Source organism: Rutidosis leptorrhynchoides, chromosome 8 (genome assembly GCF_046630445.1).
Source record: "Rutidosis leptorrhynchoides isolate AG116_Rl617_1_P2 chromosome 8, CSIRO_AGI_Rlap_v1, whole genome shotgun sequence".
Taxonomy (NCBI): Eukaryota; Viridiplantae; Streptophyta; class Magnoliopsida; order Asterales; family Asteraceae; genus Rutidosis; species Rutidosis leptorrhynchoides.
In genome coordinates this window covers 337,151,682-337,166,341 of record NC_092340.1, presented here as the reverse complement: position 1 = coordinate 337,166,341, position 14,660 = coordinate 337,151,682, and the positions used below count along the sequence as shown (strand labels likewise).

At 32.7% G+C, this 14,660-nt stretch overlaps 1 protein-coding gene across 1 annotated transcript; it reads left to right on the top strand.

The window, feature by feature from the left end:
* The first annotated feature begins 10,304 nt into the window (after positions 1–10,304).
* LOC139862388 (uncharacterized) lies at positions 10,305–14,490 on the top strand. The gene is made up of 4 exons (XM_071850984.1): positions 10,305–10,463; positions 10,630–10,707; positions 10,781–10,879; positions 14,259–14,490. Exons 1-4 carry the CDS (start codon positions 10,461–10,463, stop codon positions 14,334–14,336), a joined length of 258 nt encoding a protein of 85 aa, XP_071707085.1. The 5' UTR covers positions 10,305–10,460; the 3' UTR covers positions 14,337–14,490.
* The last annotated feature ends 170 nt before the right edge of the window (positions 14,491–14,660 follow it).

Here is a 14,660-nt window from a genome sequence, read left to right as displayed (position 1 = left end):
TTATAAATATTATCATAAAGATAATAAAAATTATCATAAATATCACTAATAATAACATTCTTGATCATTATTAATATAGTTGTTAAAATTATTAATAATAATAATTATTATTATTTAGATAATTATTATTATTATTAATATTATTATTATTAATCTATTTATTTTTTTATACGAATATATAAATAAAAAGGGGGAATCTGTTTCACGTAAACATCAAACTGTACATAATTTTGTTTCCTATCTATGATTTGTACTGAATGATTCCAGTAGATATCAATTACCAAAAACAATCCAAATTCAGTTAGCAATCGTTTTCAACCTTTATTAATATATTTTTTTTATTTTATTTGTTCTTGATGTCTGATGGAAATAAAAATCGACAACCACATTATATATATAACGTATCAATACAGGGATTAACGCAGTCATTCCAAACTCTTTTCACTATCAAAAACAATTACAACAACGTGTTTACATTTAAGAATTTTTAATTAAACTGAATTTTTATAAAAAGAACTCATTATTCTCTGTTCTTGAATATTTTGCCAAAAATTTGAATTCGAGCTTTAATTCAAAATGTAATAACGCAGTAATGTTAGGAATTCACCAAATGAACTTTCTGCAAAGACTCAACCTTCAATTTTTCGAATTGAGCAAGAATTTTTGAGTCAAAGTTCAATCTTCAAAAGTCAATCAGTCTGTTCATCATAAAATTTGAATTCAATTGGGTGTTTTAAGTTAAATTAATTATGCAGAAAGTTTCTAAGAATGATTTGACACCTTTTTCATGTTATAAACTTTGTCTAAAACGTCCTTAAATTGTGAAGTCGATTTTGAGTTCATGAAGGAACTTAAATGAGCTGTTACAGCTTTTTAATTATATTTTTTGATGTTTTCATTAACTGAGTTAATCTCTAATCCTTTCTGTATATACTTAAATCGTAAAACCAATCAATTTACTCATTTTAATTGGGTTTGATCCTTGATCGATTTTTTATTGGTGAAGAAGATGATGAGGTTTGAATACGGGTTTTAATTATATGGGAATGGTTTTAATTCAGAAAAACACAAAGTGGTCGAGTGGTTTGGAGGGTTGGTGTTTGTGCTGGAGGTCGTGGGTTCAATCCAGGTTGTGGTCATTTTTTTTATCGACTTCTTTTGAGGTAGAACCTTTGTTATTATTATTATTATTATTATTATTATTAGTATTGTTATTATTAATAATAATATTATTATTATTATTATTAGAAGTGGTATTATTAAGTATTAGTAATATTATTATCAATAGCATTGTTATTAGTATTAAGTATTATGAACTTTATCATTATTATTATTACTAACACATGTATTATTATTATTAAGATTATGACTATTATTATTATTAACATAAGTATAAGTATAATCATTAATAATATCATTATTATTATTAATATCCTTATATATATTGTTAATATTAAAATTTTTATCATTTAGATCATTAATATTATGATGAAAATAATAAAAGTTACTATTAGTTATATTAATGTTAGTACTAGTGTCATTTTTGAATTATTAATATTATTAAGCATTATGATAAAATTTTCATGATTATAAGTACAAGTATGAACATTATTATTATCATCACTAACAGTTGTGTTATTATTATTATTTTGATTAGGATTATTATTATTATTATTATGAAAATAATACGAGTCATCATTTTTTTTCATTAATATTAGTATTAGTATCACTTTTGTAACTACTAGTATTATTAATATTATTATTAAACAAAAGTATTATTATTATTAACAATACCATTATTATTAGTAATATTATCATTTTTAATCAAGTTATTATTATTATTATTATTATTATTATTATTATTATTATTATTATTATTATTATTATTATTATTATTATTATTATTAGTAAACTTATTATTATCAAAACTACCATTTTCAACAAATAAATATTAGTTTCATAAAAGACACTTATTACATTTACTATAATTAAGATAATATCCCATATAACTATATATCAAACAGACTAACCTTTAAAATACTTATACAATATCGATTTTTAAATATAACACTAAACATATGTGTATATAAATATCAAGATAACTAAAAGTATAGATATTAATTATTATAATGATATATATATATATATATATATATATATATATATATAAAATAAATATATATAACATATAAGTTCAGATATGATTTACATAAATAAAGAATATGTTTTTAATGAAGATTAGAATAAATCCTAAATAACTACAAAGATATATAAAAAGGATGTAACTAATATATATATATATATATATATATATATATATATGTGTGTGTGTGTGTGTGTGTGTGTGTGTGTGTTCGATTACAATTATGTATATTAATAAATATACAAATGATACAGGTTCGTGAATCCGAGGCCAACCCTGCATTGTTCAGTTGTTCAATATCGTCATATGTATTTTTACTACAAAATACAGTATTGTGAGTTTTATTACTCCCCATATATATATATTTTTGGACTGAGAATACATGCGCCGATTTTATTAATGTTTTACGAAATAGACACAAGTGATCAAAAACTACATTCTATGGCTGGATTATGAATATTGAATATCACCCCTTTTTAGCTTGGTAACCTAATGATTAGGAAACGGGTATGGCCCCTAATCGACGCGAATCCTAAAGATAGATCTATGGACCTCGACAAGTCTCATCCGGGGTACAGATGCTTTAGTACTTCGAGATTATTATTATTATACAGACGAGAGGTTATGTTTTGGGGATATTCTATGCATTAAAGTTAAGTCGGTTATCAAGCGTTCACCATATGACTGATTTTTAATTCGCGGGTTACACGTGTTATTATGTACTCGGGTTACGTATACAATTGAATATCTGAAATCTTGTGGTCTATTAAAATGATGGAAATGAATGTTTTTGATAAACTAATGAACTCACCAACCTTTTGGTTGACACTTGAAAGCATGTTTATTCTCAGGTTTGAAAGAAATCTGCCGCTGTGCATTTGCTCATTTAGAGATATTACTTGAAGTCATTCATGACATATTTCAAAATACGTTGCATTCGAGTCGTTGAGTTCAACAAGATTACTATTTAGTTATTTATAGTTTGGATATATTATGAAAGGGTATGCATGCCTGTCAACTTTCGATGTAATGAAAGTTTGTCTTTTAAAACGAATGCAATGTTTGTAAAATGTATCATATAGAGGTCAAATACCTCACGATGAAATCAACTATTGTGAATCGTTTATAATCGGTATGAACGGGGCATTTCACGACTTTCGTACAAAATATAAGTTTTCGACTACATGAGTTTAAGTTCCAAACAAAACTACGAGCATGATGTTTGGGGATAAACTACCCAATCCTAAGTCGAAACCAAAAGTAATCCAAGCAAGCATCAAAAGGGAAAATCATCTAATCCCGAGCATACCCTTGTCACGTCCGCCTCCGAACCTAAAAATGTAAACAACGAGAGGGTAAGCTAATGCTTAGTGAATGCAATACTTATACGCATACATACATAATTCAATCATGTAACACCTTAAATTTTTTTATTTTTTTTATATCACAGCGGAAGACTGAGTTTACATAAATACCCTTAGTTAGTTACAAACATGATTATCACAAATCATAAGTTAATTACTTTATTACAAACCACAGGTGTTACGTTAAACGACTAGTTACATATTTACAAAACTTAAAACATCAGAGTTCGTCTTGTCAAACATATCGTCAGCCCAACTCCCGTCCCTACCAGCACTAAGATCCAAAACCTGCAAGGGAGGAGGTGAGGGGTTAGCACAAGACTAAGTGAATGGAACTATCAAAAGGTCTAGCATACAGTACCAACTTGTACTCCTATATCAACAGCTATATGCAACCACATACAACAAACAACAACTAGCAACTGTGCTCCAACTAGAGGATCGGCGGCTTGTACGGGCACACGACCACTAGCTGATCAGTCTAGCGTCTACCGATAGTCTTTACTACTGAATCCCCAGTATAGTCATCGACACGCAGGTGATGCGTCATTCAGCACTATACTCAACAAACAGTAGCCAACTAGACCCAACCACAACTAGGTTGACCTCTCCGAGCTGAACCTAACAACAATAGGTTCCAACAACAACAATAACAAATTGTGCACATACAACCAGTCAACTACTACTATTACAGGCAACTAATACTACTGAAAGTATGACAACCTTAAATGCGATCAACTGTACAACATAACTACTAATCATGGCAATTATCAACAATATAAACATAGTAGCACGACTTGCTACTCTATACTACACCAAGAGATAATCCCACTCACCGATTACCAGCAACTAGCTCATATAAACTATCACTGAGCTTCTTCCTTATCCTTATCACCTGAACATAAGGCAAATCAAGTTAGTTTCCATCCGTTAACACAAAACAACACAATATAGCAAATCAGTATCAAAAGCGCCACAAAAAGGTCTACTTAACACTTATGCATTTTCAAAATTTACATCATGAACACCAAAATACAAACGGGCAGCATAACGGCTAAAAATCAACACTTAGTAAAATGTTTCACTGCCAAAGACACTCGGTCGACTGTCAGAGACAGTCGGCCGACCGTCCACACTCACTCGGCCGAGTGTCTAGTCACTCGGTCGATGGTCTCTCACAGACACACTCGGCCGATGGTCGAGTCAGTTGGTCGATGGTCGAGTCAGTAGGTCGAGTGTCAAGAGACAGTCGGCCGACTGTGTTTATCTGCAGGAGCTGAAGAACAAAGTGACGGGTTTCTCACCAAACTCACCAATTCTTGATCTAGAGCTCATTTTTAACCTCAAAACTTACCAAATCTGATACACTGATCATTCTAAAACACAAACCCACAAAGTTTTGACACAAACAACACTAAATCAACCCATTTTGACCCAATTTACACTTTTATAAAAACTAACTCTAAGTTCTTAATTTCTCAAAGATTAAATCACGAAATGTTACAAATCTTACCTTAAAAGAATCAGTGAATCGTAGAGAACACAAAGATATGAACGATTTGAGCTCTAGAACAAGGATTAAAGATCTAGGGTTTGAGGTAGGAGATGAAGTGGGTACAGAGTATAATTTGGAAGCTTCAAGAAAAAGGGAGATGTGACGATCGCTCCAAATCCATATGGACGAACACGTCATTCATCGATTTCATTAAGAGGTATTTAACCTCTATATGATACGTTTTGTAAACATTGCATTCTTTTGAAAAGGCACACCATAAATGAATATTTAAATCAAAGGTTTTCGACATCTGATGATTTCTACATATAGACAATCATCGTAAATAATAGTTTACAATAGTACTTCCATTGACAATGCAGTCAAAATAAGATACATGGTGATGATTTGGTGAATGCAACGTTTCCTTGATAAATATGCCATGTAAGACTCCATGCACATAGCTTGTCTAACATATAAGCAAACAGCGGAAGACTTCTAGGGAACCTGAGAATAAACATGCTAACAAGTGTCAACACAATGGTTGGTGAGTTTATAGTTTTAGTGTTTCGCATAATCTGTATATAAAGGTGGATCACAAGATTTTAGTTGTTTCATCCAGAAACATTTATCAAAATATTCTACAAAATTGAGCACCCTGGTAACTAAACTTAACGTATATATATTTTATACCCTTTGTATAATCATCTTAATAATACACGCAAACCAACGTGTACACTTCTCAAATAGCATACGTCTGTTAAAAGGCTAGTGCTCTAGCTCGGACGGGGATATCAAGCCCTATGGATCCATATACAACTATTCACGCCCACCAGTTCTTATAACCAGTAGTTAATAGTTACCAAAGCTAAGGGATTTTCGGTTCAAACTCGGTGTAGAATTTAATATGTACTTGTATCCATTGCGTTTAAAATAAATTGCATGTATTCTCAGCCCAAAAATATATATTGCAAAAGCAACTAAAAATGGATCAATGAAACTCACCTTAGCAGCATATAAAGTCGTTCACCAAAATGTGACTGAAACTCGGATTACCAAATAACCGTAGATCTCAACCTAGAGAGCATATGTTGGTCAATAAATGTCTATTAAGCTAGGTCAGGTCATAGTGTATCACAATCCTAATGCTCGAGATCAATATACAAAAGTTATCCAAAGTCGTTTCAAAAAGTTAATTTTGACAATAGTTCAACAAAACGAGACGTACCTTATATAAGGATTCATTTACTCGGTTGCTAAAATTCAAAAATCCAATTTATCAATCTTACAAACAAGTTGTTTAAATATTAATTGCAGATTCAAAAGCAATTCCAATTAACGTCAATCATAATTCAGTTGACCATATCTTTTAATTCGTTCATCGAAATTACGCGATTTCTAAATGAAAATTTATTGATTTTTCGCCAGCTTTCCCAAAACATGTATATCATATACCTTTTACCAGTAATATATGTATTTAATTCGTGATTCATTATAAACTGTTTAACGACAAAATTTAGCATACAAGCATGCGTAAATATATATACTCGAGTACTAGACATGGATACACAATTAATATATAAAAGATAAGATATGAATGCTCACGTATCAATATTGTGATTCAATATTGCAGGGAAAGTATGTAGACGCAACAGAGATGATAAACACTAGGTTAGACTTGCGAATAATACCCACGTACATTACCCATAACCTCCATAGCTATAGCCCATAGTTTCCTTAGCTTTGACTCATTTGAAAATTCGGTTTGAAATTATTTGGACATGACCTCGTCGTAGTATTTTATGTATAATACTAATAATATTACTAATAATAATTAGATTGATAATAATATTAATCTTAATCTTAATAATAATAATAATAATAATAATAATAATAATAATAATAATAATAATAATAATAATAATAATAATAATAAATAAATAAATAAATATTATGGAGTATATATCTATATCTGTGTAAATATGTGTGTGTGATATTCGTTCGAGCAAAAACACTTGAATTTATAGTACATGGCCAGTTGTTTAGCCCCATGCGATCGCATGGGTTTTCAGTGCTTTTGCCATGCGATCGCATGGCCGCCTGATCCGCTTTTGTTTGCTAGTTAGTCGATATCAAATAGTGTTACTGTAGCAAAGTCGTTTTCACTGTAGCACCGTAGCAAAGTCGGTTTCACTGTAGCAAATAGTGTTTCACTGTAGCAAATAGTGATTTTCGAAAACACTGTAGCTTTTCAGGTACTGTAGCAATTCGAAAATTCTGTAGCAAATTAGTGTTTTACTGGTTCATCTTAAACGTTTTAGTTAACTTATCTAAATATCAATCGAATCAATAATCGAATGTTACTATCTTTTACTAAATAACTTGAAATCATATATATATATATATATATATATATATATATATATATATATATATATATATATATATATATATATATATATATATATATATATATATATATATATATGCACATTAAGTTATATATATATTGTTCGTGAATCTTCGAGAACAGTCAAAGAATAATTGATTACATGAATATTGTTCCAAAACTTTCGTGGCTCAACATTACAGACTTTGCTTATCGTGTCGAAAACATTAAATCATTTAAAGATAAAGTTTAAATTTGGTCAAAAATTTCCGGGTTGTAAGAGAAGAAGCTGACTTCTTCTTTTTATATTTAGGTTAAATACAATACCCCATCACACACGGGTATTTACCAGTTATCTGATAACTTACTTACCTCGTTAGGCGGCCCTAACGGAGTCCAAATTAAACAAACGAACCTGTTCTGTGACCCTTGTCACAAACTGGTCTCAACTAAACAACCAAATAATTATAAACATATAATTATTATAATAACATACAATCACACCCAAGGTCAAAAGGGTCATTTCAGCTAGGCCCGGTAACAGGATGTTACAAATCACTTGCATACACCTACACAAACAACACAGTATCATTAGCAAACCGCAATAAACGTAAAATCGTACGTACAACAAGTCAACACCATTAGCATAGAGATCTCAACAATAATACGTGCCAACAACAAAATATGTACAATGCTAGTGAAACTTACACACCCCAACATACACAATGTCGATATTCGACTCGATGGTGGTCGACAAAGAGCGGTAGGTCAAATACGTTAACCACTCACCACCCATCGCAACGCGTACGTGGCCGACGAAGAGCGGTAGGTCAAATACGTTAACCACTCACCACTACGCACCATGAGGCCGATGAAAATTGCAACCGAAACGTTAACACTTACCTCAATCACAAGAATGGCCGACGAAAAGCGTAACCGCTTACCATCCTACGATAAGTGGCCAACGAAGAGCGGATCCCTAAACGGATAACACTCACCACTTACCCCAACACACATATGTGGCCGACGAAGAGCGATAGGTCAAACATTAATCACTCGCCACATAACCAAGCAAACACATGTGACCGACGAAGAGTGATAGGTCAAGCATTAATCACTCGTCACATAACCAAACACACACATGTAGCTGGTGAAGAGTGATAGGTCAACTGTTAAACACTCGCAACATAACCAAACACACACATGTGACCAACGAAGAGCGATAGGTCAAACATTAATCACTCGTCACATGCCACACCTCCAATCGTGGTCATAAAAGAGTTATTCCTTCCGGATATCACTCACCACATATCGCAACCAAATATAGCCAACGAAGAGCTATCCACACGGATATCACTCACTATATTTTCCAACCCAATTGTGGTCCCCGAAAAGTGAATCCTAACGGATGTCACTTACCACTCCGCACACAAGCAACCAAATTATATACATAAACGTATAAATATTTCACTCACCTCGGTTATGAGAAAGGCAACTCCCGCTTGAGCTCCTAATCGTCCAAATGTAAATCACCTAAGTAATTCACAAACAAATAAGCTAAACACTCTAGCTTATACCCAAAACACCAATAAGTGCAATATTGACCCATTTGCACTTACTTCCACTTTGACTAAGTCAAATCTCACCCGAAAACCCCCATAATCACAATCGACTAGTGATTATGTTCCAACAACTCATTTAACTCGAGGTTTTATCATCAAAACACATTACTTGCAACATTTGACACAAAACTCATTTTGACCCAATCTCAAAGTCAAAACACCCATTTTGCAAGCTTACACCTCTAATCACTTATAACCTGAGTTAACTAGTGATTTCACACCCAAACATGATTATCAACTAATCAATTTCATCATCCAACCCAAAACCCACCAACAATGGTTATCGACACCATTTACTAGCTCAAATCACCCAATTATCAACTAGTGAGTTTACTCAAGAACACCCAAATCAAAACCCCAATTAAGAATACTAATCAAACTATGAAAACTCGGAGTTAGAACTTACCAACACTACCACAACGTAGCTAGGAACGAGATGAACAACTTTAACACTCGAGCTTTTGATCGATTCAAGATCCTTCTTCTCCAAATCTCCAAATCTCCAAATCTCTCTCTAGAATCTCTCTCTATCTCTCTCTAGATGAAAAGAGAGTGTTTGTGAATTTGAAAATGATCTAAAACTAGATCCAATTCTGGTATTAAGGCTACAGATCCGTCCTCAAGTGAAATGACCAAAATGCCCTTCATTTAACTCTAATTAAAAGAAAACAGAAAACTGCCATCAGACAAGGTGCGCGGCGCGCACAAGCTCAAACTCAGTCTGTCAGTTTCGATTTAATCCAGTTTGATTATTCAACGTTTATGTACACCTGTACACTTGGGTTTAGGGTCTTACATATAGTGATCTTTCGTTTAGTTGACCACTTGGTTCTCACTATGGATAGTGAGACTAAGCATATGATATTTATCGGTTGAGGCTATGCACGTGTTTTATGTTGTGTTTTGTTTTGTTTTAATTTCATTTTATATTTCATATTTCATATATTATATATTATGTGATTTATGATTTGTCATGGGAGAATTTTATTAGAAACACGATTAAAATAAATTAAAATTATTTTAATTTGTTAGACGAGTATTGTATCCATGAAATATTCAGAACACAGTTTTCTATATTTTTATCAAAACTGTAATTTATATACTCGTCATTTGAAGTTACCGTTCAATCGTTTTCGAACACTTATTATTTTTTAACTACGCTGACGCAGGTCCCTTTAGTCGTTTAGTTTGGTGGTTGTAATTTTGTGTGTTGTAATTTTTCATTTATATTCTTTGCCATAGTTGTATTGGTCAATGAGTTATATATATTCCTTCGTCATTTCATTTTATTTCATTTATTCCACAATTTTTATCCAGTTTTTTATTTTTCTGAAAAGAATATAAAATAAAATAATAATTTAGGCTCGATTCAGGGATCGTCAAATTATTTTCCAGAGAGAAGAACATCTGACGATTAAAAACCAATCGATCCTTCCATCCATCGATTAAGATGGTAAGATTTCTTCCTTCACGTTTAAAATTAGTGATGTTTGTCTTCGTTAACCCTAAAACATTCATTGAATTTATATTTATTTATTAAAAATTCATCTTCACTTGATGAATTTTATGGAATAAATAATTAATAAGCAATAATGTTTATTTATTTAATTTATGCTTAGGTGTGCATAGCTTGTCTGTTGCCGCTCTTCCTTGTTCCGATTGTAAACCTATTGCCCCTCTTGTTTGACACTATCATGGTATGCAATCATTGATCTTATATTTATTTATTTACAGGATAATATTTTTTTATGTATTTTGAATTAATGTCAGGCAAGAGTGTATAGACTTTTAGGGTGGGAATACCGGAAACCAGAGCGCGCACCGGCAGCCTGTCCTTATAAACCTGCTGCTAACATAACCAGTGAAAAGGTAAGAAGCCTTTTTTTTTTTGTGATTGTTTCTAAGTAATAGAACTTACTGATATGCAGTTTACAGTATTTGTCCATAGTGGCACTTGAATTCAGCTAGGGTGTTAGGTGTGTAAATTAGGTTAACTGAAACCAAGATTTGGGGTTATAATCGGATTACTTTGGAGTCGCAACATTTGTTCCCAATCTCAATTATCCTTTTTGTTTTTTCTTTTCTTTCTGAATTTTGAACATCCGTAGTATTGTTTTTATTGCAATGGTGGGCCTCAGTTATGATTGGGAAACGTTAGTGATAATGACAATAGTTTTTATTAGCTTCAGTGTTGTAAAACTCGGCCGAGTTCTCGGTTTAGATCACCAGCCGAGTTCTCGGTGCCCAACTCTGTCAATTACTAGGTCAACAATCTGAGTTACTCGGTCAACGGCCGAGTTTCTTGGCGAACTCGGGGAGTTCTCGGTCCACTCGGACAATTCGGTAAAGATGTTTGTATGGCTGTTAAGGAGTTTTTTGAAACAGGCAAGTTATTGAAGGAATTGAATGCTACTTTAATAGCATTGATTCCAAAGATTGAAACTCCTTCAAAGGTTTCAGACTTCAGGCCTATTGCTTGTTGCAATGTTTTGTATAAGTGCATTAGCAAAGTCATCACAAATAGGTTAAAAGTAGGGCTGGATAAGGTTGTTAGTTGTAATCAGAGTGCCTTCATCCCTGGAAGGTCTATACATGATAACATTTTGGTGGCACAGGAGGTGCTTAAGGGATATAACAGGATTAAAGGGCCAAAAAGATGTGCCTTAAAATAGATATTCAGAAAGCTTATGACACTGTTAATTGGTGTTTTCTAAAGGACATCCTTGTTGGTTTTGGTTTTCATCATGTTATGGTTCAGTGGATTATGGAATGTGTATCCAGCTCTTCATTCTCTATATGTGTAAATGGTGGCATTGAAGGCTTTTTCAAAGGTGGGAGAGGGCTTAGACAAGGTGATCCCATGTCACCGTATCTTTTTACCCTAGTTATGGAGGTATTATCTCTCATTCTTAGTAAATACACTCAAGGCAATAGTGGGTTCAAATATCATTATAAATGTAAGAAGATGAAGTTAACACACATATGTTTTGCTGATGATCTGATGGTGTTTTGTCATGGGGATGTCCATTCTGTGAAAATTATCAAAAAAGCATTGACAGATTTTGGTGATATTTCAGGATTGTTGCCAAATATGGGTAAGAGTACTATCTTTTTTGGTAGTGTAAACCCTGGTATTCAAAACACTATTGTGCAGGTTCTTCCATTTGAAGTGGGGAATTTCCCTATGAAGTATTTGGGAGTGCCCCTTCTTGCTAAAAGGCTGGGGATTAAAGACTGTAAATGTCTGGTGGACAAAGTTAGAATTAAAGTTGAAAATTGGAAATTGAGGAAGCTGTCTTATGCAGGGAGGCTTCAATTGGTAGCTTCGGTTCTGTCTGCAATGCAAACTTATTGGGCTTCGGTTTATACTCTTCCTTGTGGGATTATCACTGAAATTGATAAAATGTTAAAAGGGTTCTTGTGGGCCCAGGCTGATAGTTCAAAAGGTAAGGCAAAAGTTGATTGGAAGAATGTATGTATTCCAAAGGATCAAGGTGGTCTTGGTCTTAGACCTTTAAAGGAATGGAATGAAACTCTTATTGTGAAGCAGATTTGGAGGTTAATCACAAAACAGAATTCATTGTGGAGTAAGTGGGTTAATGTCATAAAATTAAAAGGTAGGAGTTTTTGGGAGATTAAGCCTAGTTATAATGACAGCTGGGGATGGAAGTTCTTGTTGAACTTGAGGGATAAAGTCAAAGATCATATTGGTACAGTTCATAATAATGGCATGTTAAAATATGTTTGGGTTACTAATGATGGCAGGAAAGTGCCTTTTTCAACTCATCAGGTCTGGAAGGATTTTAGAATAAATAGACCAAAAGTAACCTGGAGCAATGTTATTTGGTTTAAAGGGTTTGATCCTAAACATGCATTTATTCTATGGTTGGCTGTGTTAAATCGTTTGAGTACTCAAGATAGAATGTCTATTTGGATGAATAATCAGAAGCTTAGTTGTTCTTTATGTGATTATGAGATGGACTCTGTAAAGCATCTGTTTTTCAAATGTCCATTTAGTATGAAGGTGTGGAGATTTATTAAGATGAAGCTTGAGTATAGGGGATTGCCGGATCAATTGAATGAGATAGTTCATGGTATCTCAATTTATCCCTGTGCAGGTAAGATATGGAATGTTGTAAATAGATTGGTTGTAGCTGCTTGTTTATACTTTTTGTGGCAGGAAAGGAATCATAGACTGTTTAGAATGGTTAAGAGGTCTGATGAAGATTTATGCAAAGCTATATGCAGTTATGTTCAATGTAAATTGTTGACTATTAGGGTTAACCATAGTGGGGCTGTGAAAAGAGTTGCTAGGAATTGGGATTTGCAGTTGAAAGATGGTAGATTTTTCATATAGCATGTTGTTAGTTTGGTTGTATTGGCGATATTGTATTTTTCATTGCTTTCTTTTGGGCTTTGGGTAATGTCCAGCCCTTTTGTATGTTGGTTTGAAAATTAATATATTTTCTTTGTTTGCCGGGAAAAAAAAAAAAAAAAAAAAATTTCGGTAACTTGGTCAAAAACTCGTAAAATTAGTCAAAGTCTATTAGAATTTATGTTACAACATATATATATATATCTTGGTAAATTTAATTACTTCCAGTTAGTTGCCAGTTTGCGTACTATTAATTTGCGCACATGGTCCCTTCTAGTTAAATACCCGAAAAACAGAGATATTGTTTCTGTGTTATTAGTTCTTCTAAAAAATGGTGTATATGTCATTTCAAATGTGTAAGGGGACCAATGTTGCAAAGAGTTGGTTCTTTCAGCGACCAAATATGCAAAAGATCTCGAGGAGGAATTGAATCCTCAGAAAAATGATACTTATGTCCCTCAAAAATCGGAAAGATCAACCCTAGCCGTTTCAACCCGTACTATAAAGTTCTTGTTTTGAACATTTATCAAAGACATCTGACCCACCTTTTAATCACATTTAGTCCATATGTTGTAATAGCTGTAATTAAAACAAGATTTTTTTTAGTAAGCCATCATTTGTCATGGTGAAAGAATTAACAAATGGACCGGATAAAGTTAGTGATGCTGAGTAAAGGAAATTATGGACTACTCTAGAAATGGATGTGTTATGTTTAAGCATGTAGGTTGATCATTTACCGAGTAAAATTTTCAATATACGAGGAAGATATATCACTTCTTTGTTTATTATTGTAATTGTAATTGCCAGTAAGCATCATTTAGGTTCATTTTGTCTGACCAGTCCTCATGAATCTCGTTCATCATGTCTTAACAGGTTGCAGGTGAGCATGCTCCTATAGCTGCTGATATCGGTCATTCAGCAATGGCAGCAGATAATGGCAAACTTGATTGAAGTTAAATCATGTTATCTATCTATTTCCTGTATTTTTATCTTTGTTGCAAAAACAGATCTTATACAGAATTTAACATAATATTTGCTGATGTAATTTGGAAACTTTAGTATCTGAAACTATAGTATCTAAAATGATTATCTATTTTGGGACTGACATTGTGATTATATCTTTGTTTTGTGTTTACACAGCTTTATATATCACTATTCATATTTGTATGTTCATTAACTGCCTTGTCTTTATAAAATTAAATAAGAATCTTGTGCAACTCATGACCAAGGCCACGAGTTAGACAATCCAATATGAAATTTATATAATTGCAAGCA